Source organism: Cricetulus griseus, chromosome 2, assembly GCF_003668045.3.
Source record: "Cricetulus griseus strain 17A/GY chromosome 2, alternate assembly CriGri-PICRH-1.0, whole genome shotgun sequence".
Classification (NCBI taxonomy): domain Eukaryota; kingdom Metazoa; phylum Chordata; class Mammalia; order Rodentia; family Cricetidae; genus Cricetulus; species Cricetulus griseus.
The window spans coordinates 224,284,655-224,309,936 of NC_048595.1; the positions used below are offsets into that span (position 1 = coordinate 224,284,655).

The following is a 25,282-nucleotide window of genomic DNA, read 5'->3' on the forward strand; positions in this document are numbered from 1 at the left end:
TTTTCTCCTTTCAGCGGAGCTTTAGGCTTCTTTCTCATGCTCAGCAGAGTAAAGCTGAAAAGCATTCTGGCCCCAGGGCAGTGTGCAGCCTGGATTTTCTTTGCTAAGGTAAGAGAGGGGCTGTAGGGGTGGGAAGATCTACCTCTGTGTGGCCAGCCTTCTCAGCCTGGGTTATGTCAAATGGGATCTTTAAGAAGCCATTTTTAGTGACTGCGCCTGGGGACAATTTCTGAGACCTTTCACCTATTTTATCAGGAAGACACCATCATATTCCTAAAAGGTGCTAGAGAAAACTGACAAATGGCCAGATGGAGACACTTCCGTGAGCCTTCAAGACAAGGGCTGTTACAAGAAGAGCTTTTGTCTATCAGGGTCAGGGCTGACTGATGTGTAAGAGAGAGAGAGGCGGGTGGGCGGAGAAGGCTCAGGAGCTGAAAGGCAGCAGTGGGAAGCAGCACCATGGTAACAGAAATGCTTTCAGGACTCTTTCTTCCAGGGCCTTCCTTTCCCCTCACATCTGAGGCAGTCAAGGTGCAGGGGCCTTGGACCTGCAGCTGAGGGGTGGGATTCCATCTGATGAAGTTAGCTGAGCTTCTGTCCTCGTCATCTCTAGTTTTTCAGCCATCTTCTCTGAAAATGAGATTGCACAGTGGTGATGTCACCTACACGGTCCACCTTTAGTAGTATTGTTCTTGGTAGAATGTGGAGACTGGCTGAGGTGTTAGGTGAGAGGGGGAGGAAGTTGACAGTCTCCCAAACAAGCAGAAAGCTGGGAAAATATTGTCCAAAGTCTCCATTTCCATGCTCCCAAAATTGACGAAAAGCACACTAGAAACCAGAAGTATTTGTTCTTGGTAGGAACAGAGTGAATTCACGGTGTTCTTGCCTGCCGCTGCCCCATTCCCTCCTTTCAGCTGTCCCTGTGATGGGGAAGCCAGAGCAGGCTGTGAGGAGCCATGAAAATGAGCTTTGCTGCTTCTAGAAGTCTCTCCCTCTGTTTGGGGCATTGTTCATTCAAGCGGCCATTTTGGTCAGAAGTGAACAAGAGAAGCCAGTAGTTCGCTCTCTTGAGTGTATGGGCCTCACTGGAAGTCAGCTGTGGACAGTGGTCTTGTTGCTCACCTAAGTAGTTTTGGAGCTTTTTTTGCCCTCCGTATACTTCACATTGAATGCCTTCTGTGTCTAGGAACACACAAGAGGTGGAACAGACTTAAACATACTCACGTGTCCCTGGCTAGTGGAGCCTGCTTGCACACACAAAAGATCCAGAGGAAAGTACAACCCAAGGCAGATGTGAAAACTGCTGAGGTTCAGATGTCCTCTCCAGCCATGTAGAAGCAGAGACAAATAAGATTTTCTGGCTTGTGGTATTTGAACACAAACCTCCATCTGGTCCTTGCCAGGACACCCAGTTACACATGCATGAAGAAGAAGAACAAATATTAGTAAAGACATCAGCACTGCACCTTTCATGAAAGACAGATTTTACACTTGGTTTAGGAAGATCACTGAACGAGCAAAACAAACAACCACAATAAGATGTGTGGGAGAAGTCAGAACCTGGAGTTGCTACCACATGTTCTCTAAAAAGCACAGCACTCAACCAAAAGTTATAGGCATTTAGAGAAGCAGATTGTGGCCTATGTGCAAGAAAAGGAAAGTCCGTGGGAACTGGCTCTGGGTATCTGGCCCGGAACATTGCTGAGCCTCCATCAAGACACTGTGGGGAACTACAGCTATGTAAAGATCAGGAAAGGCTCCATGAATTCAGAATGTCAGTCAGAGAGAACTAGGAAATAACCAGTAGTTATTTCCAGGCCAGATTGAAGATATAGCTGAAATGAGATTTTTACTGAGGGATTCAACAGATTTTAGGTGGCAGAAAAAGTGAACTCTAAGAGGGAGAAGAAGGCATCATTTTAAAAAATGTAAATAACACTCCAGGGACCTGTGAGATATCATACATATCAACATATATGTGTGTGTATATATTCATATATATGTGTGTGTGTACATATGTATATATATGTGTGTGTACATATGTACACACACATATATAAGTAGTCTTGGAAGAGGAAGAGCCAGGGATATAAAAATATTTAAATAAATAATGGATGAAACTTCCAGATTTTATGAAGGACATTAAAATTCATTAAGCCCTAAAAACAAACAAAAGCAGAACCTTATCTGAACAAAGCCTTTCATGAAGTCCTGAGCTGTTTTCAAAGGGCCTGCATACATGTGTCTCATAGTTTATGAGGGCTCTGGCTCTGTTCATCCTCAAAGCCAGCCTACATGTATCCCTGATTCAAGGTCTCTTCTGGAAACTGTGTAGTTCAGTCTTCCCTCTTAAAATTACAATCTAACCAGGCAGTGGTGGTGCATGCCTTTAATCCCAGCTCTCAGGAAGCAGAGACAGGAGCATCTCTGTGAGTTCAAGGCCAAACCACTTTACAGAGCAAGTTCCAGGACCGGCTCTAAAGCCACAGAGAAACCCCGTTTTGAAAAACCAAAATAAATAAAAATAAAAGTACAATCTGACAACCTCTGTCTTTTGAATGGAGAATTTTTGAAAAGATTATGTGTTTGAGTGTTTTGCATGTAAAATATGTATATGTACCACATTCATTCCTGGTGCCCACAAAGGTCAGTCTCTTCATAGATGGAAAAGCAAGGATTCTATGTATGTGGTAGAATGCTACTGAACCACAACAGCTGTTAATGTATGCTATAATGCAGATGACTCTTAGAAACCTTCTGCTAAGTGGAAGAACCTAGTACAAAGTAATGCATATATTATCCCATCTGTTAAATGTCCAGAAAAGGTGAATTTAGACAGACAGAATTGATGGTTTTTCATGGGGCAGAAATTTATCACATATAGGTTTAAAGAAGTTGTGGTTTTGTAGGCTGGAAAAGAGCTAAAGCTAGATTGTAGTGATGATTGCAGAATCACTCAGTAACTTACTGAATTTGTTAAACATCATCACATTGGGGCTGGAGAGATGGCTTGGTGGTTAAGAGAACTGGCTGTTCTTCCAGAGGACCCAGGTTCAATTTCCAGCACCCACATGGAAGCTCACACTGTCTGTAATTCCAGTTCCAGGGGACCTGACACCTTCACACAGACATACATACAGGCAAAACACTGATGTGCATAAATAAATAGATAAATCTTAAAAAACTATTTAAAAATCATTACATTAAAAAAAATCACATCTTATATTTCAGTGGCTGAGTTTCATGGCTTATAACCATCCCTAAGGGCTGTAAAACCTGCACTCATTCTGTCCTTTACAATTTGATAGAGTTTTGTGTATGATTTTGTCTATTTGATTACTGGTCACTGAGTGTCTCCTTTGCTATTTTCCCCGAAATCCTTAGGGAGGGGGGCAATTTTTAATTAGTTCTTGTGGTTTCGTGTTAATCCTTAAACAGTAAAGGATAGCTCTGTGGTGCTAGAGGAGAATTTGGATTTCTCAAAAACGTTGTAAACCCAGGCAGGGAGGTCATTCAAGGGCTGAGATGCCTTCTTCCTGGCTCCAAAATAGTATTCTTTCATAGCCATTGTTCAAGGGGTTGCCATCATTTGCATGTTCTCTGCTTGTTTTTTTTGTGGGGGGCAGAAGGTCTCACTGTGTACCTCTAACTGGCCTGGAACTCATTGTGTAGACAGGCTGGCCTCAGACTCAAGACTAGCCTGCCTCTGTTCTTGAGTGTTGGCATTAAGGGTATCACCACCATGCCTGGCTTTGTTATGTTTCTTTCATGATGATTATTTTTCTCTCTTGAAATCTGAGAAATACTTTAAGAGTCAGCAAGCATTATAGTGGTTAGCAACCTTTGGAGAAGGAAACATCTCTTCTAGGTAAATTTCAGCATGTGAAATCTAATACATTGGCAAAATCGTGAGCTCTCTTCTCACTGGGGTACCAAGGAGTGGATTCAAGAGAACAGCACTGATGTGTGTGGGTGTGTAAGCAGGGTATAGCCTGAGTTTGCTCTTAGTGGGGTCTTCCAGCAGATTTGAACCCTGTTGGAGAATTCTTCCCAGATTGGGTAATGCCTTATCTCATGCTTTTCATTTCAAACTGCTTGGGTTCTCAGAGTCATTGGATAGAAGCAACTGAGGTTGGAGTGAGTTTATGGAGATGACAAGCCAGGACAGGTGAGGCATCCCAGACAGTCGCAGCAGCTCTCACTGTCCTTTCAAAGCCTGCTCTGTATAACACTGGGCTCCTCATAAGCTAATGCAGTTGTCATCAGCATTCTTGTCCTGAAGACAGCTGCAGGTCATAAAGCCAGGTCTGTCCTTTTAATGGCCCTTGGAAAATACTTTTTCTGATAGATCTTTTGATTCCATTTACGGTTTTTGTTTGTTTGCTTGGCTTGTTTTTGTTTCTGTTTTGTTATTGCTAGGGATTGATCCCAGAGTCTTAAACATACAAGGCAAGAGCTCTATCGTTGAACTAAACTCTTTTGTTGTTCTTGTTTTTCAAGACAGGGTTTCTCTGTGTAGCCCTCACTGTCAACAAACTCACAGAGATCTGCCTGCTTTCTCCTCCCAAGTGCTGGGATTAAAGGTGATTTTTTTTAAAGCATGTGTGATTCAGATATCTTCTTGTGTATGTGCACACTTATGCATGGGCCTTGGTGCACATGTGGAAGCCAGAGGACAACTTGTGGGAGTCGATTCTTCCCTGTCACCATGTTGGTCTCGGGATTGACTGAGTTCACCAGGCTTCATGGCAGTGCTTTTACCCAGCCTTTTGGTTGTTTTTCTGTTGTTGTTTTGGTGTGTGTGTGTGTGTGTGTGTGTGTGTGTGTGTGTGTGTAGTCACATTTTGTATTTGCAGGCTCAGGCTCTCTATTTAGTCAGGATTCTCTGAGGAACAGAACTGGTAGAATGAACTAATATTTATCTAATTTCAGTAAGGGATTTATTTATTAGAGTGTTTTACAGGATGTGGTCTGAGTAGTCCAACCATGGCTGTCTCCTGACGGAAAGGCCAAGAGTCCAGTAGTGTAGTTGTTCAGTCCACATTCAGATGTCTCAGCAGTTGCTGTGAGGAGTCCCAGTGCTGGCATCCCAGGAAGGTCCTAGAGAGCTGCCAGTTTTCAGTCTATGTTGGAATCCCAGAGTTAGGTTCCAATATCAGTGAAGGGAATGTGTCAGGATATATAAACTTGCCAATGAGAGTGAGGACAAGCAGACATCTCCTTTTCTGTGGGCTGCCACCACAGCATGGCTTATGAATCTTCTGACCTCAAATGACCTTGACTTAGGGTGGGGCTCCTGCCTCAAATAATCCAATTTGTAACCAGTTGCTTCCGTTTTAGTCAATTCTTGATGTAGCTCTCCTGTACACCTTCCCAGAGCCATGGAATGCCCATCAGCCCCAGAGCAAACATCTCTGCAGTGTGCCTCAGTTGGCTTCTAAATCCTTTCTTATTCTAATTTACTACCAGTTGGAAGCAGTTAGCAATCCTGTAAGATTTAAGATATACCGGGGATATGATATGATGATATGATATGATGATATGAAGACATATAGCTTCTCTTTCAGTGGACCCCCTTTTGTACATGATTCTACCATTACTCAACATTTCTTTAGGGAAAGCTTTGGAGATTAATGGACACAAGGAAGGAAACATGAATTGGCTGTGTTCAGTGCCTGTCTAAGGCCTGCTATAACTCAGAATAAATAAGGGTGAGTTTGGCAATGATGCCAATCTGGGTAGCAAAGGAGTGACTGGCACTGGCCCTGAAAGTTATGGTTGCCAGGGTAAGGTTGAAGAAAGGAAGAAGAGCCTTCCAGAATGAGCAGCAGGAGCAATAAGGCAGGATGAGCTTGTGGGGAACTGTAAGTTTAATTAGAGGAAGAGCCAGTGAAGGCAAAGGGAAACTAGACAAAAAGTCCAATGACAGTACAAAGAAGCTGCTCAATAGAGCCCATTGTAGACCTCTGGATGAGCTGATGATGGTAGATAATGCTTGGGCACATTAATGTGGAAACAGCTTAGATAGAACTGAGCTTCAAGCATCCAGGCAGGACGTAATCAAAACCTGAGTGGCAGAAATAAAATAAGATGAAGGTCAGATCTGCTTGAAAATCTGAAGGAAATTTTTTATCATGTGATTGCTATGGGACATGACAAAATAAACACTAGACCATGTTAGAACAGATGGGGGTGTGTGATCATAGTCATAAAACACCAATAATGACGGATCCAGAAGAGCACGGATATCTCCAAGGTTTGTAACTGGAGACTTGGGACACCTGTGGCATGACAGACAGAAGTTGTGACAGTGAGACTGTAGGGGGTAATGCTGGTGAAATGTATTCTACACAGTTGTGTGTGGCAACCAAACAGCTAAATGGAGCTGCTTTGAATTGGGAACCTGGAGAGGGCTGCGAACTTAGATCATACATCAGAACAGTGAAGGGATGGAAGCACTCACTGGGAGAGGAAGGGTGTGGGCGTGAAAGAACACAGGCAAACACTTGGGAGACATTCAAATGCCAGGGACCATAATGCACAGGACAGAGAAGTAACAGCAAAGAGGTGGGAGGAACTGTCACTAAGAAAACAGGTTGAGAAAAGTTAGAGCAGGAATATTGGCAGGCTTTGAGGAAATAAGATGCAGGAATGAAGATGGGTCATACGTGCCCTGAAGAAGTAGCGGGCTGAGCTGTGGTCAAGGGGTAATAGCCAGATCTCATGAGGAGACATTTTCTAGAAGGACAACTTGGGTGAGAGAACGAAGAAAGCCAGGTGCTAGAGATTGAGAAGAAGTTGGAGACACTGGTGTCAGTTTGTGGAAGGACTTGGGGGTTAGAGCTGTCCTTGAGAAACCAGAAAGCCTTTTACCCCCTGGGCCCTGGCAGAGATAGTGACAGATGGGAAGGAGGCAGTCAGGGCTTTAGTCTCCAGCATGAGGTCATGAGATGTGTGTGAGAGAGGGACTGGGGCTTGCGGGGCTGGGGGAGAGTGCTCACTGCTTGATTCTGGCCACGATTCACTGAACTTCTCTTCTATGATATGAGCTGTTTATGCCCCCTGAAGTTCATAGTGTGAAATCCCAATCTCTAAGGCAATGGTCCTAGGTGCAGCTTTGGGCACATGGTAAGATTATGAAGGCAGAGTCCTCATGAGTGACATCAGTGACCTTATTAAAGAGGCTCCAGCCAGTCATGGTGGCTCACACCTTTAACCGTTGCACCCAGGAGACAGAGGCAGGCAGATCTCTGAATTTGAGGTCAGCCTCCTATGCGGCCAGTTCCAGGCTATCCAGGGCTACAGAGTGAGGTCCCGTCTCAAAATAAAAGAGCTGTGGGAACACAGAAGGAGGGTGCTGTCTCTGATAAAGCAGCTCCTCCCAGGCACAGAATCCACCAGCATGCCAGTCTGCACTTTCCACCTGGCAGAAGAATAAGAAACACTGTCACGTTGTCTGTAAGCTACCCAGTCACTGGTCATTAGTCACAGCAGCTATGATGGACAAGATACCCACATTAGTTACTTTTCTCATGGTGAGGCAGGAAGGGTTTATTATGGCTTACAGTTTGGGAGGACACAGGCCATTGTGATGGGGAAGGCATGGTCACAGGAGTATCAGTATGCTGATATCACTACAGGGAGTCTCATTTCTCTGTGGAACAGGAAGCAGTTACTGGAGAGGAAGTGGGGCTAGGCTCTAAACCTCAATGCCTGAACAGGTAGCCAGCTACTGCTCCACCTCCCAAAACAGTGCCACCATAAACACAGGAGCCCAAGGTGACAGTGCCTGGAACCCTGAGTTCATTCCTCTTCTGTAAAGCAGAGTTTAGACTGGAAGGCATCTAAAGACAGCTCAAAGTTGGCAACCACAGTGACTCTGATACATGACTGACTTGCCGATGGCCTTTCATCGGATGTAGACCTGTACGGTGAACTGCTGGGAACTATGTTACTAATTACCATACCAATCTACTGAACAAAACATTCGCCAAATTTATAAGAACTTACTGAAATATATCACTCCACTGTGGGACTTTCTTCTGTCCCTGTCACTAGGACCCACCTTCTCCTGGGGACAATCTTGCTGTCAGTGTTGCAGGTGGCTTATTGAAATTTTGTCCTTAACCCAGATGGTCAGAATTCACCCTAGAAGACGGTTCCCTCACATTGCTCTTCAGCGAGGATGCTGTTCATTTGGAGGGGATATTGTAAAGCTGGAAGGCACTAGAATATGAGCTCTTGCTGGCTCACAGATTAAATGAGCTAACCTATGTGGAAATAGCTGGGGTATGCTTTGCAGCCAGCACTGTGTAGGACAATAAGAGACCTAAGTAAAGAATTAATTTTCACCTAGACTCAGGTCTACCACTTTAGGTGTGTGAATTGGTTTTCTTTTCAGTGAATAAGCACAATACTAATTTCTACCTTACCCATGGCATTAAATGCTTCCTGACAGCTCTGGACTGGTGAGAGCCAGCCCCAGGCAGGTCCTTGGCTCTGTCAAATACTTGCTCATCCCTTTCACAGAGTTGAACAGTGATTTCCTGGCTTTGAGGGTACCATTGTGTTCACTGATTCGTGGTGTGGATTTACTGCTGACTACACTTGTGCTCTGAATGTAGCATCCACAAGAACAAGGCTCCTCACAGCGGAATCTGGGAGTGCCTAGCAAAAGAGGCCATTGATGTGCCATTCACAGTGCTTTCAACCTATATAAAGAGTCATTGATCCAAAGCAGTCACTGTGCACGTGAACATGTATGCTTGCTGGTTTCCATGGAGACCACCCAGCTGGCCGCTCTGTGATCACTCACTAGCCTTAATTATATACTGGCATCGCCTGGGATCCTTTAGAGCTGTCTCCATAACAACATCTCCTTGTGGAGTAACGTGACTGCCACCCTGGTCTGGGTTTCCCATGTAGGAGTTTCTAGTAAGAGGTAGGCAAATGCTGCTAATAAGTTGACTGATTTATCCTGATGAAAAGCTTTGATGTTCACAGGAAGTTTTCTGAGCTCTGACTTCCTGTTTCAGGCTTTCTTGCAGGTGAAGGCCACAGCAGAGCTACTTTGTTTTTTCAAGGTGGCATGCTGACCTCTCTTGGCCTGTTGCCAAGATATGAACTAAAGCGTCTTCACTATGTCAGTGGATTAGATAAAATAAAAATTTTAAAGTATTTTCTTTATGTGTATGAGTGGTTTGCCTATATGTATGTATATATACCATATGCAAGCCTGGTACTTGTAGAGGTCAGAGGAGGATCCCTTGGAACTAGAGTTGCACATGGTAGTGAGCCTCTATGTGGGTGCTAGGAATTGAACCTGGGTCTTCTTCGAGAACAAGTGCTCTTAATTGATGTATCTCTAGCCCCCAAACCACAAAATAAAATCAAGGTAAGGCACCCAACATTGTCCTCTAGACTCCATACACATGCACACATGGGACGCCTGCCCATCATATATGCACATACACAGAAACAGACAGACACATACACACCACATACAAAAAGCTGAGAAAGGGGAATCATGCAAATTTTCTGACATCTAAATAATATGAATTTTTACTTTTTATTGATTTTATGTATTAATTTATATGTACACGTGGGTATGTGTCTGTGCATGCCTGTGTGTGAGTAGGGAGGCCAGAGTTGATGATGGGTGGCTCTTTCAGTGAGCCCAGGACTCACTCTTATGTCCAGATGGCTGGCTGGGCATCCTCGGTATCTACATAGGTAAGTACTGGGGTTACAGGTGTGCACTGCCGCACCCATCTTTTTCGTGAATGTGGAGATCTGAACTCAGGTCCTCATGCTTGCACAGCAGGTCCTTTGTCCACTGAGCTGTCTCCTCAGTCCTTAGTTTTTGAGTTTCTACCCTGTATCTTGATGTATGTATAGGAAGGCCCCACGCTTAGCCTTGGCTGTTACCTGGCACATTAAAGGAGATGACAAGTGGCCACATCTTCATGTTCTGAACCAGAGTTGTTAGGTGTGGTGTTTGACGTGTGTCTGTGCTCACCAGGACAGAGTGCAGAGCAGGGAGCTTGGTCTTCCTCTCATGTGAATTCTGTTACTACTGTTAACACTTTTTTTGTTACGCTCATCTGCCTTCCGCTGTCTGTCAGCTGGCCAGGCTAGTTCTGTCTTTCCTCACCTCAGGCGTCATCTTCTCCTGTGCCCATGTGTCCATGGCTGTTGTTGGTTTCTCAGCTTCTTCAGGCTCCCACCCTCCCTCACACCGCATTGCTAAGCTTATTTGACTATGGATGTTCTCACTCCAATATTCTGCTTCTTCTTTTCCTTTAGTTTTTACTTATTATCTTTGTGTGTTCTGGAATGGTCTGATGAAAATAAGTCATGAGCTGGGCGTTGGTGGCGCACGCCTTTAATCCCAGCACTCGGGAGGCAGAGGCAGGCAGATCTCTGTGAGTTCCAGGCCAGCCTGGTCTCCAGAGCGAGTGCCAGGATAGGCTCCAAAGCTACACAGAGAAACCCTGTCTCAAAAAACCAAAAAAAAAAAAAAAAAGTCATGAAATAAAATGAAACTCTGCTGTAATATAACTTTTATGTTGAAAGAGTGCACTGAAAAAAATATCTAATTATGGCTATCTCTTAATTAAATCATTTTTCTTGTTCACTGGCTAAGCCTCTGTGGCAATGAGAACAATTTTTCATGGAAAATTGAAACCCAGAGGCAGCAGCATAATTTCCTTTACAGTCTCTAGCCCGGCAATAATAACAGCATGTCAGTGCCTTTCCATGACGTCACCAGTGGGGCGACAGGAACACGAGTGGCATGTGAGGGAAGGACTCTTGGTGCTGAAGCGTCTGGAAACACTCAGCGAGGAGGCCGGCCACCTAGGAATCATTTGTTTATGAACAAGGTTTTCCAAGAGGATCTTGGGAGGGAAATACTGTTCTGGATTCGAGAAAAAACAGCCGGATTGTTTCCGGTTGTCAGATTAACCCGCAGAAGTAGGTGATGTTCTCGGGTGGGGGGTAAGGTGGCTTTTGTCTTTCGTGCTGTACACCCCTCCCCAGAGCTATTTTTAGTGCCATCCATCATCACAGGGCTCTGTGGCAAAAATATGATGGCAATTCTGGGTTTCACAACTTTTGGCCTGAAGGAATTTGCTTCTTATTTACTAAGGGAGACACTTAATTTTGTAAATGTCCTGACTGTGAGGTTTTTCTGGGTGTGCCTCATATCCTAGATAACTTAAAATAACTAGAGTGGTCTCTTATTTTGACACATTTGCAAACTTCCCATTTCAGCAGCTGTGGGGAGGGGGTGATTAATCGGCAAAGAGAACCAAATAAACAAGTTTCCAGGGCGCAGGGTAGAAACAAGCTGAAGCAGCAATACTGAACCAGTCTGGTGAAAATGGGGTCAGGAGCCATTGTTTAAGCCAGTCCTTTACACAATTTCCTGGCCTTGCCCTCTGAAAAGGAGCAAAAGTCTGTGACATTTTTCCACACTGTGCTGGATTTCTTTCTCAGCACTTGGAGTCTTTCATCTCCAAGATTCACTCATTTGTTGTTAACTGTGTTCCACTCTTAGCCCCAAGCAGGAGGGTTTGCCATCTTTGAAGGGGCTGTCATGCCTGGCCTTGTTGTTCCCCTTAAAAGTCTTTTTATATTTTTTATGAATATAAAGTCTTTTATATTATAATTATTTGTGTGTGTGGAGGCATATGTCATGGCACTCTGTGAGGATGAGGGGACAGCCCACAGGAGTCAGTTCTCTGCTTTCCCTGTATTGGTCCCAGGGATTGAACTCAGGTCCTCTGGTTAGTTCAAGCATTTGTATCCACTGAGACATCTCACTGGCCTGCCCTCCTTAGATATCTTACTTCATCTATATCTGCCTTGTTCTTCCAGATTTCCAAGCATTTGCGCCATTTGGTGTGCCATTTTGAGCCCTCCACTTTCTTCTTTGCACCTTTAAAATGTCAGGATTTGAGAGAAAAGGTTTTGGCAATAGTTTAGTCTCATCTCTCTCAGGTGCCCTATGTTGCCTTGCTGTTTTGTTCTTCTGAGAAAGCTAGTGCACTCTAGAAGGCAGAAGAGGAGCTTGCGCCATAGAAGCAAAAAAGTGTTGTCTTGGATCCCTGTGGTGCCCAGCCCATCTTGAGCTGGTAGTAACAGCAGACATTTCCTCTAGTGGAGTGTCCTTGCCCTGGTGTGTGAAGCTAGATGTTGCGTGAACCTTCCTGAAACTTCCATGACGTTGCTTGAGGTCACATATATTCTATTGCCCTTACCCCCTTGACTTGAGTTGTCCAGCTCGTGTCTCTTTTCCCATACAGTTAGAACTCAAAGCTGTATTCAGTGCCCCCCTTCTGCTTTGTGATTTGTTTTGTTGAGACAGGCTATGGTGGTACTAATAGAAATGGCCCCTATAGGCTCATATATTTAAATGCTTCTTCATTAGGAAGTGCTTCTACTTGACCAGGACTGGGAAGTGTGGCCTTGCTAGAGGAAGTGTGTCACTGGGGATAAGCTTTGAGTTCTCAAATGCTCCAGCCAGACCCAGCGTCTCTCTCTGCCTGATGTCTGTGTATCCAGATGTAGAACTCTAGCTACTCTCCAGTACCTTGCATGCCTTGCTGCCGCCATGCTGATAATGAACTAAATATCTAAACTGTAAGCCAGTTCCAATTAAATGCTTTCCTTTATAAGAGTTGCCATGGTCATGGGGCACTGAATGAGACACAGGCCCTCAGTATGCAGCTGAAGCTGGCCTGGAACTTGCCCAAGTCCTGATTCTTAGAAGAGTTGCCTTCACCCTGAAGTTTTATTTCTCAAGTAGTTCAGTGAGAAGATGTTCTGTGGCAAGCTCATTCAGCAGATGTGGATAGTGGTATTTTAGTCAGTGTTCTGTTGCTGTGAAGAGACACCATAACCACACCAGCTCTTATAAAGAAAGCATTTAATTGAGGGGTTGCTTACATTATCAACATAATGGGGAGCATTACAGTACACCGGGGGACATGGTGCTAGAGAAGTAGCTGAGAGTTCTACATCCAGATCTGCAGGCAGCAGGCAGAGAGTGACTCTGGGCCTGGCTTAGGCTTCCGAAACCTCAAAGCCCACTCCCAGTGACACACTTCCTCCAGCAAGGCCACACTAATCCTTCTCAAGTAATATCATTTCTTGATGACTAAGCATTCAACTATCTGACCCCCTGGTGCTGTTCTTATTCAGACCACCACAAGTGGCCTCTCATATTCCAAGCTTGGGTAAGGCTGCAGGAGAGAGTAGCCCCACAGCCCAGCATTTTAGAAGCAGCAAACAAACAACAACAACAACAAAGATTGCCTAGCTTCTGTATGCTTCAGTTTTCTCACCTGCAAAGTAGAGATGATCGTGCATACTTCATGGAAATGTCACAAGAATTACATAGAAGAGCAGGTTTTGTTATTTGAAGACAACAAGCTTTTCGTCATAGCTCATAAGGTTTGAAGTGCTGGCTCACATTTTGGACTGTGCTTTGGAACCTTAGGTCGATAGGAAGCTGTCATCTTGTCCTCCCACTATTGTAGTGTCGGGAGAGTTTAAAGCTACCAGAAACTACCAAGTACATAAAATTAAATCACCAAAAGTATAAACAGTACCGTACAGTTTTAAAGTACATTAATTTTTTTCAAGTAACTCAGGAACCTAATTTATCACTTTACCTAACATCTAAGAAGTGCTTTCTTGTCTCTGAAGACACTAGGCTGAGTCTCCAGTGGAGAGTCAGCCTTCATTTCTGTTAAGTTAGTGATGAGACAGTGGGATGTAACACAGAGGAACCACACAGCCACTGGCTGTAGTGGGAAAGTTGAGTGTGCTGGGTAGGATGTGGGGAACACTGACAGGTACTCGACAGCATTTCCATTGTAACCCGGCAGTCACACGTCTGGGTGTACATACAAGGAAGAGGAAGGCAGGTCATAGACAAGTCCAGTGCCGTGGAGTGAGATAGTGGTGGCCGCACAGCACGGAGGACTCTGAATATTATGAACTGTGCCCTTTAACAGGGTGAATTTCTGGCCAGTTCATTATATTTTCAAAAAAATTTAAAATACTTTAAATTATCATGCAAAGTAGGTTTTATTATGACATTTGAAATGTATTTTGCCAATCCCCCCATCTTCCTGCCCTCCCTTGTACCCTCCTACCCCCTGAGAGCCCCCTTACCCCTTTCCATCACATTTGTTCTATTACCCTGCTCCCTGACAGCTAACCCTGCCTCTTGCTTTGATGTTGCCTTTTACCACAGGCAGTCTGGGTGTCACCTGTTGGGGAAAGGAAGTTTTTTAGGTTGAAGCCTTGCTAGTCTGACTACTAGCAACCTTGTCTCCCGAATGCCATGGCTGGAGAATGTTTCTAACAAATAGCTCAACACTAAGGTGAAGACGTGACCTCAGAATTCCCATGGCATGGCAGAAGTGTGTATGGTTTGGCTCAGCTCCACAGGTGAGGAGTTGGGATGTCAGGCACACTCTTCAGTCAGGGGCTGAGGTTGGTTAGAGAAAACAGCATGACTGCCGTTCTCTCAGTCTAAGTGGTTTAAATAAACAAACACCATGTTCCAGAGCACTGCCTCTCACTGGGTACACCTGCTAGAGCTGGGCTGGGTGCTTCCCAGGGGGTGACCTCAGGCTTGCTTTGTTGTTGGTTTTTTTCTTCCGCCTCTCAGGCTCTCTTTGCTTTGGAGTTAGGATTGAACACTTTTTAAAGCAAGCTTTCAAGTTGATGGCTCTCCTGGTCCCTGCTTGCCAGGCTGTCAGCACACATCATTATGTGTTGTGGGTAATGATGTCTAGGAGAGGTAGCCTTCCAGCTTTTGTGAGAGAGAATGGGAAGGTGAGCAGACTCCCTGAGGTTATGGGGTATGACCAACCCAGGCAGGCCTGGAAATCAACTTCTGCTGTGCAGTTTGGATACATTCTATATGTTGTTGATCCTGTTACAGAGAGCAGCTGGGGAAGGTTTGCTTTTAGTGTCCCCCTGACATGTGAAGTCCCCAACAAACAGAAATTCCAGGCCCTTCTGCCTTGAGCTGTGGGTAAAATGTGAGGCTTGTTTTGTTTTGTTTTGTTTTGTTTGTTTGATTGATTATTTAGTTCCATAGATAGAAATACCTGAACCCAAAGCAGACTTTACCTCAGGCCCACCTCACACTTGTGGAATATATAAGATGAAGGTACAAGGAACAGTCACAGCGTCCACTCACCATGCGCTTACTATTGGTTAGGCAATGTGACGGATACTTTGACACACATTTCTTACTGGATTTTAATTATAGTTGTGAGGTTCAAGACGTATGCCTCCTTTTGGAGATGGGGGTAAAAAGATATTACATAATTTGTATAAGTTTGAATGAGGGACTCAGACTTGAAACCAGGTCTCAGGGCTTAAACCCTGTTGCTCTCCTTGAAGCACTCGGTGTTGGTTCTGCTCTGTTCCGTGAGTTGTGAATGATGTTTGAAACAGGGAGCTGAGTGAGACTGCCATGCATTGTTGGGTAGGAAGGTTGGTCATGGACGCCTGCACTTGGTTGTTGAAATTTTCTCTTTGGTAACTATGTGATGTAGAAAATACCCCAGGAAACCAAGATCTGGTAGAAACTGGTGGAAAGCAGTAACCTGACACAGCAGCCAGGAGCACGTCCTAGAGCCCATGCAGCACCAGGACCTAGCATCCTTCACTCCGTGTCATGTCAGCACGCCCCGACAGGAGTTAAGCATGGGAAAGCAGGTTGCATGGTTCCTTCCTTAGGCTTTGAGTTTTCCAGGAGACTGCTGCCAACTCACAGATATCCACCTGCCTCTGCCTCCTGACTGCTGGGTCTAGCAGCCAGTGTTTTTAAACCTCTGAGCCATCTATCTAGCTCTGTTAGCTGTTTTGTTTTATTTTTTTAAAGACTATCTTTTACAATGTTTTTTAAGTCTTTGACAATTTCATATATGTAATGATGCCCTCCTACTGCCCTCAGACACCCCTTATACTTCCTCCTCACCCCTTTATGTGTCTACAGTTTTGTCTAGCTAATAACCTCCAGTCGTACCGCCTGTGGGAATTGGACTGTCTTGTTGACCTGATCTTGTGATGCAAAATCCCACCTGCAGGGTGCTCATGGGTACAAAGGTTGTGCCACTGCCCAAAGACAGCATTTCACAGGCTGCTTCCCACCCTGTGCCTCTTACTGTCTTCCTACCCCTCTTGTGTGGTATCCCTGAGCCTTAGGAGTGCAGAGTTGATGTAGATGTCCCACTTAGGGATGAGTGCTTAACAGACAGTTCTCAGCCCTTTGGCCAGTTAGGAACCTCTGCATTAATGCCTGATCCTTGCCAAGAAAAGCTTCTCTGAAGGTTGAGTGGAGAGCACAGGGGTCCAGACCAGGCTGGTGAAACCCACAGAAACAGCTAACCTGAATATCTTCGAACTCTTGCTCCCCAGATTGATAGCTGAAATATAGCATGGGACTGATCCAGACACAGGAACATGGGTTTCTGTGAGGAAACCTCAGAAATCTTCGAGACCTCCTGTAGAAGTTCAGTACTTATCCCTAGCATGGGTGTGGACTTTGGGAGCCCATTCCACATAGAGGGATACTCCCTGAGCCAAGATACATGGGGGTGGCCTAGGCGCTGTCCCAAAGGATACAATAGGCACTGATGACACTCTATGGAGGGCCTTACCATCCAGGGGGAGCAGAAAGGATATGTGATAGGCAGGGTTTTAGTTGGGGGGTGGTAGGGGAGGACAGGTGGGAGAAGGGAACTGGGATTGTCATGTAAAATAATCCTGTTTCTAATCCAAATAAAAAAAAGTTGGAAAAAAAAGAAGACAATAGAGTGAAATAATTGAAGCATTAAAAGAAAAAGTGAAGTAAAAAAAAAAAAAAGTCCTGGATGTATATTTACTTCATTAATTCAGTTAGTAGTAATATTAAGGTTACTGGAGTTTGTTTACAGTATTCCACCTCCCTAATCAAGTGAGGAGCTACTCAATTAAGTGCTGGCATATGGATTGATTATTCTAATTTAGATAATTAATATGTACATGGAAATTGAAGAATTTAAATTTTAAAATAAATAGGAAGCTTTAATTTAAAGAAAAAAAGAAAGAAAAGCTTCTCTGGCCAAGGTCTAAGGCAGCACTAACCTATGGGCATAAGCACAAATATTTGGAAGGCAGTTTGACAACATATGGCTTAATAAAACAACTGTAGTAGCTTTTTCCCTCGGTCTTGTGACCTTGAAAACGATGAGCTTTTGACCAGATTTGCAGTGTAAAGCCTGAATTCCTTTCTTTGTAATAGGCCTCAAATTCAACATAGAAGCCGTTGGTTGCTTCATGCCACTATTACACTGTTAGGAGCCTTATCTGGCAGGGTATTGTAGTATTCTGGCTTCACTGCTGAGTAGTACTATTGGTTCTTTTCTTGCCTAGTGGCCTCCACAGTATCTTCCAGCATTGTGAAAGTTAGTCAGTAGGAAAGAAATTCTTAGTGCCGGTTTGTTTCATGTCTCTGTGTTCTGAAATCAAACTGTAGGGTCTTACCATTTAGTTCTGGGTTGGGGAGCAGCTAAGAGCAATGGCCGTAACCTGTGCTATTTGGAGGCCTCTGGGTAGCAGTTAGCACTTAACAGCAGCCTTGTTTTCCCTGCTAGTTCTGTACTTTCAAACCCTCATGGCAGGACACTAGTTGACACTGTGGGTCAACCTTCTCATCAACTATAGAAAGACTAGACCTGTACCAGCCATTCCAGTTCCAGCTGCAGAATGCATCTTTTGGATTTCCTAAGTATGTCACAGAGTCCCAGAGAGCCTGGGCAGACAGACAGAGGTGGTAGCTCTTGGGAACACCATGGTTTACCACGGTTAATAGGGAACAAACCACAGAGCTAACCCATTGTATTTTAGGGGTAATTATTTATCTCTACAAAACCCTGAAGTGACAATTTATACTTACAAATGTGTGTGCCTTTTGACCTGATATAGTAGCTTTCCCCCTATTTGTGGAGGATACATCTCAAGACCCCAAGAGGAAGCCTATCTGAAGCCACAGAGAGTACCAAACATCGTATGTGACACTGTTTCCTATACCTATACCTCAGGTAAAATTGTATAAATTCAACTATTATGAATTAGACACAGGAGGTAACAAGAATATAACAGAACAATTATAAAAATATACAGTTGCCAGCATCACTATCTTTTGCTTTGGAGCCATTATTCAGTCAAATAATGGATACTTGAATGTAGGGACTGAAATGCTATGATTGTGGATCTGGTAACTGAGAGTGTTGCTGATGAACAGGCGGGTAGATGGGTGTATGGTGTATATGTGCTGGGTGGGGAGTGATTCATGTCCCAGGCAGAAGGACTCATGATGCTTCTCAGAACAGTTTACCATTTAAAACTTAGAAATTGTATAAATAAAGAAGAAGAAAACTTATGGATACTCAGCGTACTGCCAGGAGAAAATCTTCAAGATATATCACTAAGTAAAAAGACAAAGTCAAACCATATGTGCACCTTGCCAGCTTTCTTTGTGTTAAAAAAAAAGGAAGAAAGAAGCTCATAATGTGTGTTCATATTGATTTACATGTAAAGAAAGAAAGCTTATTAATAAACATGATCAAGTGTGAACTGTGCAGACAGGGAGGGGGACACTCTGCATATTTTTATAGGTTTTGTTTGCTTCAAAATCATGATTTATTACCTCCTTAAAATGCAATTGGAAGCTGGGCATTGGTGGCACACGCCTCTAATTCCAGCATTTGGGAGGCACAGGCAGGTGGATCTCTGTGAGTTCTAGACCATCCTGGTCTACACAGCAAGTTCCAGGGCAGCCTCCAAAGCAATACAGAGAAACCCTATCTTGGAAAAAACAAAACAAAACAAAACAAAATGCAATTGGAAAAATAAAGTCTAGATTCAATATACCTCTCCAGTGGTGAGAAAATAGGTGTGCCTTTGTTTGGGCAGAGCTAAAGCTTGGGTACAAGGATTTTGAACCAGAAAGATTTGATTGCTTTCTAGAAACCTGTATTTTATAAAAGATGGTGGGGAAGCAATGAGGTGAGTCTCATTGCAGGGGAGAAGATAGTGTCCCAGCCATGGTGGCCTTTTAAGCTAAGGATTGTGACTCCCATTAATCATTTCAGAGTAGTGTATGTGTGTGTCCAATGGCATCCACAAGCACTCCATGAAGGGGAGTTCTTCTGTTAAGGAATCATCTTGGCTGTAATCAGGGTCACAATGAGCAAGGACTAGATGCTACACTGCCTGAAATGCAGCGGGGCGTCCAGCACTTTGGTGGTAGCCATACAATAAGGTGATGAGTTAGTACATTCTTTGTGTGGGATGTAAATGAGTATCCTGTTTGGGGCAGGGTGGGTGTATGCATGTGCTTGTGGAGGTCAGAGGTCAATCTCTGGAGCTATACTCCTGATACTACAGCAGTTTTCAACCTGTGGGTCGACTCTTTCACAGGGCTTGCCTGAGACCATCCTGCAATCAGATATTTACATTATGATTCATAACAATAGCATAATTTACAGTTAAGAAGTAGCAACAAAAATAATTATGGTTGGGGGTCACCCCAACCATGGCGAATGGTTTTAAAGGGTCTCAGCGTTAGGGAGGTTGAGAACCACTGACCTACTCTGACCTGAAGTTCTCTACCTTGACTCATCTGGCTGGCCCGCCAGCCCCAAGGACCCTCTTATCTCCATGGTTACTAGTGTGAACTACCACACTCTGCTAAGTCCTACTAAGGACTTTCTTGTCGGACTTCCTTTTGGGGACCACCAGCTCCCAAATAATGACATGGAGACTTACGAATAACTATGCTTAGCCTTTAGCTTAGGCTTGCTCCCAACTAGTTCTCATAACTCACTTAATCTGCTTCAGTTAGCCTGTGCTCTGCCACGTGGCTTTTTACTTCTCCTCCATTCTGTATGTCTACCTTGTGTCTCACTGGCATCTCTCACATGCCTCAGACTCATTCCAAGTTCCTCTTTCTGCCTGGAAGTCCTGCCTAGCCTCTCCTGCCTAACTATTGGCCAGTCAGCTCTTTATTAAACCAATCAGGTGCCTTAGGCAGGCAAGGTAAAACAGTGAGACATCTTTACACAGTTTGCTCAAATATCCCTCAACATTTTCACCTTTTTGTCTAAATAAAAAGGGAAGGTTTTAACTCTAACACAATAAAAATATATATAGTAAGAACAATTATCAGGTAAGGATTACATTCACAATGTCCAATTCATTTGTATTTGGCAAATTTGGAGAAATTACTCTATTATCTATCCTATGTTGACGAATCCAAAGTTTTATACCTAAACTACTTTCTATCATAACTTGTATTACCAACCTAAAAATACCTTTTCAGACCTTAAAACATTTTTTTTTTAGATAAACAGCTTAAGCTTTTATGTCTCTCAACCTTACAAACTTTACATCTATTTTTTTAAGTTTCCTTTTTGAATTTGGTAACAAGGAAAACCATAAAACTATATCTTATTCTTCAGTCTCATCAGAGACTCAAGATATAATATTACCTGAGTAAACAGGAATTGCAGAGCAAACAACTTCCAAAACTATAAAAAATGGCAGAGACATCTGGATTCTTGGACAATCACCAAAGGTTCCTCTGCAACATTGGGGCATCCATAATTGGCCTACAGATCTAGAATATCTGACAGACTTCTATGAAGCAGGAATTTTGAAGGACTGTCCTACCTTGTCTTGGCAAAGTTCAGCAGTTGCCTTCTTTTGTGTCCTGCTTGTCCAGTTTGTACAGCATACTGTCAGCAGTCAAGGCAAGGATAGTTTCTTGCCCAGTGGCTAGCTTTACCACATTGAAGGCAAACTCCAAATGGAGGTTCTTCAATGCCCGTTATCCTTTCTTTTTTTGAAGTAGATTGATGCTGCCAGGAGCAGACATGTCTCACTGTCATGAAAAGCCTTATGTTATTAAAACATCTTTAATTCCATCTTCTGTATAGATCTCTGAAGTGTTTGAAGACAATCTATCTATCATCTATCTATCTATCTATCTATCTATCTATCTATCTATCTATCTATCTAAAATATATGTTTGACCTTGAAAACATACCTAACATGACTACAAGTTTGATTGTTATAGATGACTAACTATTATCCTGTATTTCTTAATTATCATAAATAGCTTTCAAGGACTAGAACTTTATATTTCATTTTTTATTTAAATAAGAAACAAGCTTGTTTTACATGTCAATCCCAGTTCCCTCTCCCTTCCCTCCTCCCCTGCCCCTGCACCGACCTCCTATCCCATCCCTTTTCTGCTCCCCAGGGAGGGTGAGGCCTTCCATGGGGGATCTTCAAAGTCTGTCGTATCATTTGGAGCAGGGCCTAGACCCTCCCTCATGTGTCTAGGTTGAGAGAGCAACCCTCTATGTGGAGTGGGCTGCCAAACTTCATTCGTGTACTAGGGAGAAATACTGGTCCACTACCAGAGGCCCCATTGATTAACCAGACCTCCAAACTGACATTCTCATTCAAGGGGTCAGGAACAATCCTATGCTGGTTTCCCAGCTATCAGTCTGGGGTCCATGAGCTCCCCCTTGTTCAGGTCAGCTGTTTATGTGGATCATATATATTGCATATTGGAAGGGGCAAGAGACTAGCACCATTACATTAGACTTTATTATATTATGGCATTTGGTGGTGCATTAAGCTAAAGGCTCTCACCTTTAGAGTGAACGCTTAAGTGTCTGTAATGACATTTTCAACATAGGAGACACCCTACACTGACTAGTTTCAGTTGTATCTCAGGTGGCTGTTCACAAACTTCCTTTATTCTGTTGCTAGAAAGCTTCCATCTGCCTCCCCACCACATATGGAGATGTCCCTGATATGGTTTTTGCATTATGTTTTTAACTACTCTAATTGCTGTTTTGCCTCTGTATCCAGCTGACATTTTAAGCTTCTTAAAAAAACTCTCCCTGGAAGATAGTGGGGTGGCACCATTGGTAGAGTGCTTACTGTGCAATTGCAAAGACCTGCCTTCCGATTACCCAGAACATGTGTAAAGTGAACCAGCTGGAGTGTGGTGGAGACCTGTGCTCTGATTACCCAGAACATGTTTTAAGTGAACCAGCTGCACTGTGCTGTGCCTCCAATCCTAAGGCCAGGAAGGCAGAGACAGCCAGTCTAGCTTAATCTGCGTGCCCAGGCTCAGTGAGAGGTATTGTCTCCAGAAAGAAGGTAGATGCCAAATGTAGACATCTGATTTATGTGCATATACAGGCCAGCTGTCTCTCCACATGAGTATGGCTCTATGGGATACCTTACTAGGAAAAAGGTCTCTAGCTAGTGACTTTCTGAACTGCCTTCAGTTTTCCTTTGGTGTTGATGGCAGCTGCTGGTCACCCCACACTTGGCATTTTTGTTAACACCCAATGTCTTAGCATTTGCTGAACATCCTGATGTTCCTTCTACAGAAAATGTCCTTCCTGCCTTTCTGTACCTGGTACTCTTGCTTGTCCTTCAGACCTCACACAGGCTCCTCTCTGTGCTAGGCTTGTTCTGTGACACTCAAGACTGTGCTCATACCCTGACCATGTGACCATGTGATGTTGAGCCTGTTACCTCACTGATGTCCAGTGTTTACTAATTGGGCTTCTGTGAGGAGTCTGGCCTTTCTAGTTGCCTCTCTAGGGCCTAGTGTGATCTCCATAAGAACAGTAAGCTTCACGTCAGCAAAAAATCAAAGCCCTTTACATTTGCTACTTGCAAATCAGTGAAAGATGCCTCTGAAACATTTCTTCTTTATTTTTAAACTTACATTATAAAAACACCTTTCAGAAGAGTAAAAAAGGTTGTCTTAGTCAGTCTGTCATAACAAAATGCCATAGACTGAATGATTCCAACCACTGAAATTTGTTCTCTCTTTGTGTGTGTGTGTGTGTGTGTGTGTGTGTGTGTGTGTGTGTGTGTGTGAGAGAGAGAGAGAGAGAGAGAGAGAGAGAGAGAGAGAGAGAGCATGCATGTGTGCACAGGTGCATGTGTGTGTGTGTGCATATGTGTACAGGTGCATGTGTGTATGCAAGTGTGCAGAGGTACATATATGTATGTGCTAGTGTGCATAGGTACATGTGTGCAAGGTGTTGTGTTGTGTTTGCATGTGTGCACAAGTATATGTTGTGTGTATGCACAGGTGTGTGTGTACATGCATGTGTATATGTGCATGTGCCTGTTTGCACAGGTACATGTGTGTGTGTGTGTGTGTGTGTGTGTGTGTGTGTGTTGCATACATGCATGCATGTGTGTTCATGCATTTACATGTGTACAGTGGTGCATGCATGCACAGGTCCATGTGTGCACAGGTGCATTTGTCCATATGAGGGTGGAGGTCAAAGGAGAACTTGGAGTGTCATACCTCAGGTCCCTCTCAGCTTTTGTTTGAGACAGGGTTTCTCGTTGGCCTGACTGGCCAGCCAGCTCCAGGGACCACCTGCCTCTGCCTCCCACCTCACCATCCCTGACGTGAGAAGTGCCCACGATGCTGGCTTCTTACATGAGTTCTGAGGGTCAAACTCAGATCCTCATGCATTCAAAACAAACTCTTCAATGACTGACCCATATTCCTGCCCAGAAATTTATTTTCTGACAATTCTTGAAGTTAGGATGTCCAAGATTCCAGTATCAGCAGGTAGTGTCTGGGAGGGACCTGCAGATGTCATACTGAACGTTCATGCGATTTCCCGTTTGTGTATATGGGTCAAGTGGGGGAGAGAGCACCATAGGTAGAATGAACAACATGCTTTGGTATTTTGTTATTTCAGTTTGGGTGCTGGGTATGAACCTAGAACCTCATGTACATTAAGCACACATTACCACTGAGCCCCACCCTCAACCCGGCTTTCTTCCTATGAGTGTACTAATCCCATCATGATGGCCTCACCTCCAAAGGTATCATTGGAGGCTAGGACCTTAGTATAGGGGTATCATTCAGTCCATTGCATAAAGGTAGAGTGATACCTGGGGTTGAGTGGTGAGAACTATAAGGTCTTTGTCAGTCCCTCGGGTGGAATCCTGCTGGTGACTGAGACCTATTAGAAGCTTTGCATGTTGAGAATTCTTGTGTGATCATGGAGTACTATATGCTGTCAGGCAGTGGGTCATTTCTCCCAGTCAAATACTTCCTCAGGAATTTCTGGCTAAAGAAAAGAGGTGGGTCAAGAGCAGCAAAGGCTTCACCAAACAGACACTGTATTTCCTACTTTTGAATACGGCAAGGAAGGGTTGGTCTTTGGTACTGGCACATATTTTTGGCATGTCTGTTATTTACCCTCTGTTATGGGGAAGTATAACAAGGACTATGAATTGGAGTCATATATCAGAAGCAGATGAAACAGTTGTCATGGCCTTGGGCAAGCATGCTGTATTTTTATTTAGGACTCCTCTGAGTGTAAATTTACCTCATTTCTAAAAACAGTCTGCAAAGATTAGATCTACCCTTTGATTGAATCAAAACAACTTAAAAAATAAAGACACCTTGGCCATGGGCCCTTCATCTCCAACAACAGAGTACTCCTGGACTCGAGAGATTTCTAGAACCTTTGATCCACAGGACAGAAGTTTTAAAAAGTATCTGGCAGAAGTCCACCATTCTGCAAGTAAGTGACAGTCCGAGGGCCATTTCCTGAGTAAACTGAAGCCATGAGATTGGAAAGTATGAGTCTGAGGAGTCAAGCACACACCAGGCTGTCCCAGAATGCAGTTTGAGTGGAGATTAGGATGGTTCCAGACTCTCTCTTTGTCTTTTCCAGTGGGATGCTTTACATTTATCAGAGTGGCTAGATGGGAACATAGCTTAGTAGTAGAAGGCTTGCCTATGTGCACAAGGCTCAGGGTTCAATCTTCATACCACAAAAGAGACAAAAAATGAAATAGACCCAGGTTAGTAGCTTTTTATACTAACTTGGGAAAGAAGCAGTATGTAGTCAATTAATAACCCTTTTCTGTAAAGAAAATTATAGTAAGACACAGTCGACATGTTTTGACTCATCATAGGCTGAGCCAAAGCAGAACACCCAAGAAGGAAGAAACACTCCAAAGGTTTGATGGAACATCAGGTCAGTAGACAGTGATATTAGTACAGCCTTGAAAAATGTTGGAATCCTCCCCAAGGAAGAGCTAACACATGTCTTGTAATCTATCCCTGGAGGATTTCAAGTCAGGAGAGAAGGTATAATTGAGGTAGAGAGTTCAAGGTTTTAGGGCTGGGGTGTAA

At 43.8% G+C, this 25,282-nt stretch overlaps 1 protein-coding gene across 1 annotated transcript in view; it reads left to right on the forward strand.

The window, feature by feature from the left end:
* Window positions 1–25,282, forward strand: part of Tmem241 (transmembrane protein 241) — a 112,794-nt gene that overhangs the window by 65,903 nt on the left and 21,609 nt on the right. The window contains exon 13 of the mRNA XM_027404332.1: window positions 15–108. Within this exon, the coding sequence (XP_027260133.1) occupies window positions 15–108 (94 nt within the window). The remainder of the gene's footprint in view (window positions 1–14; window positions 109–25,282) is intronic.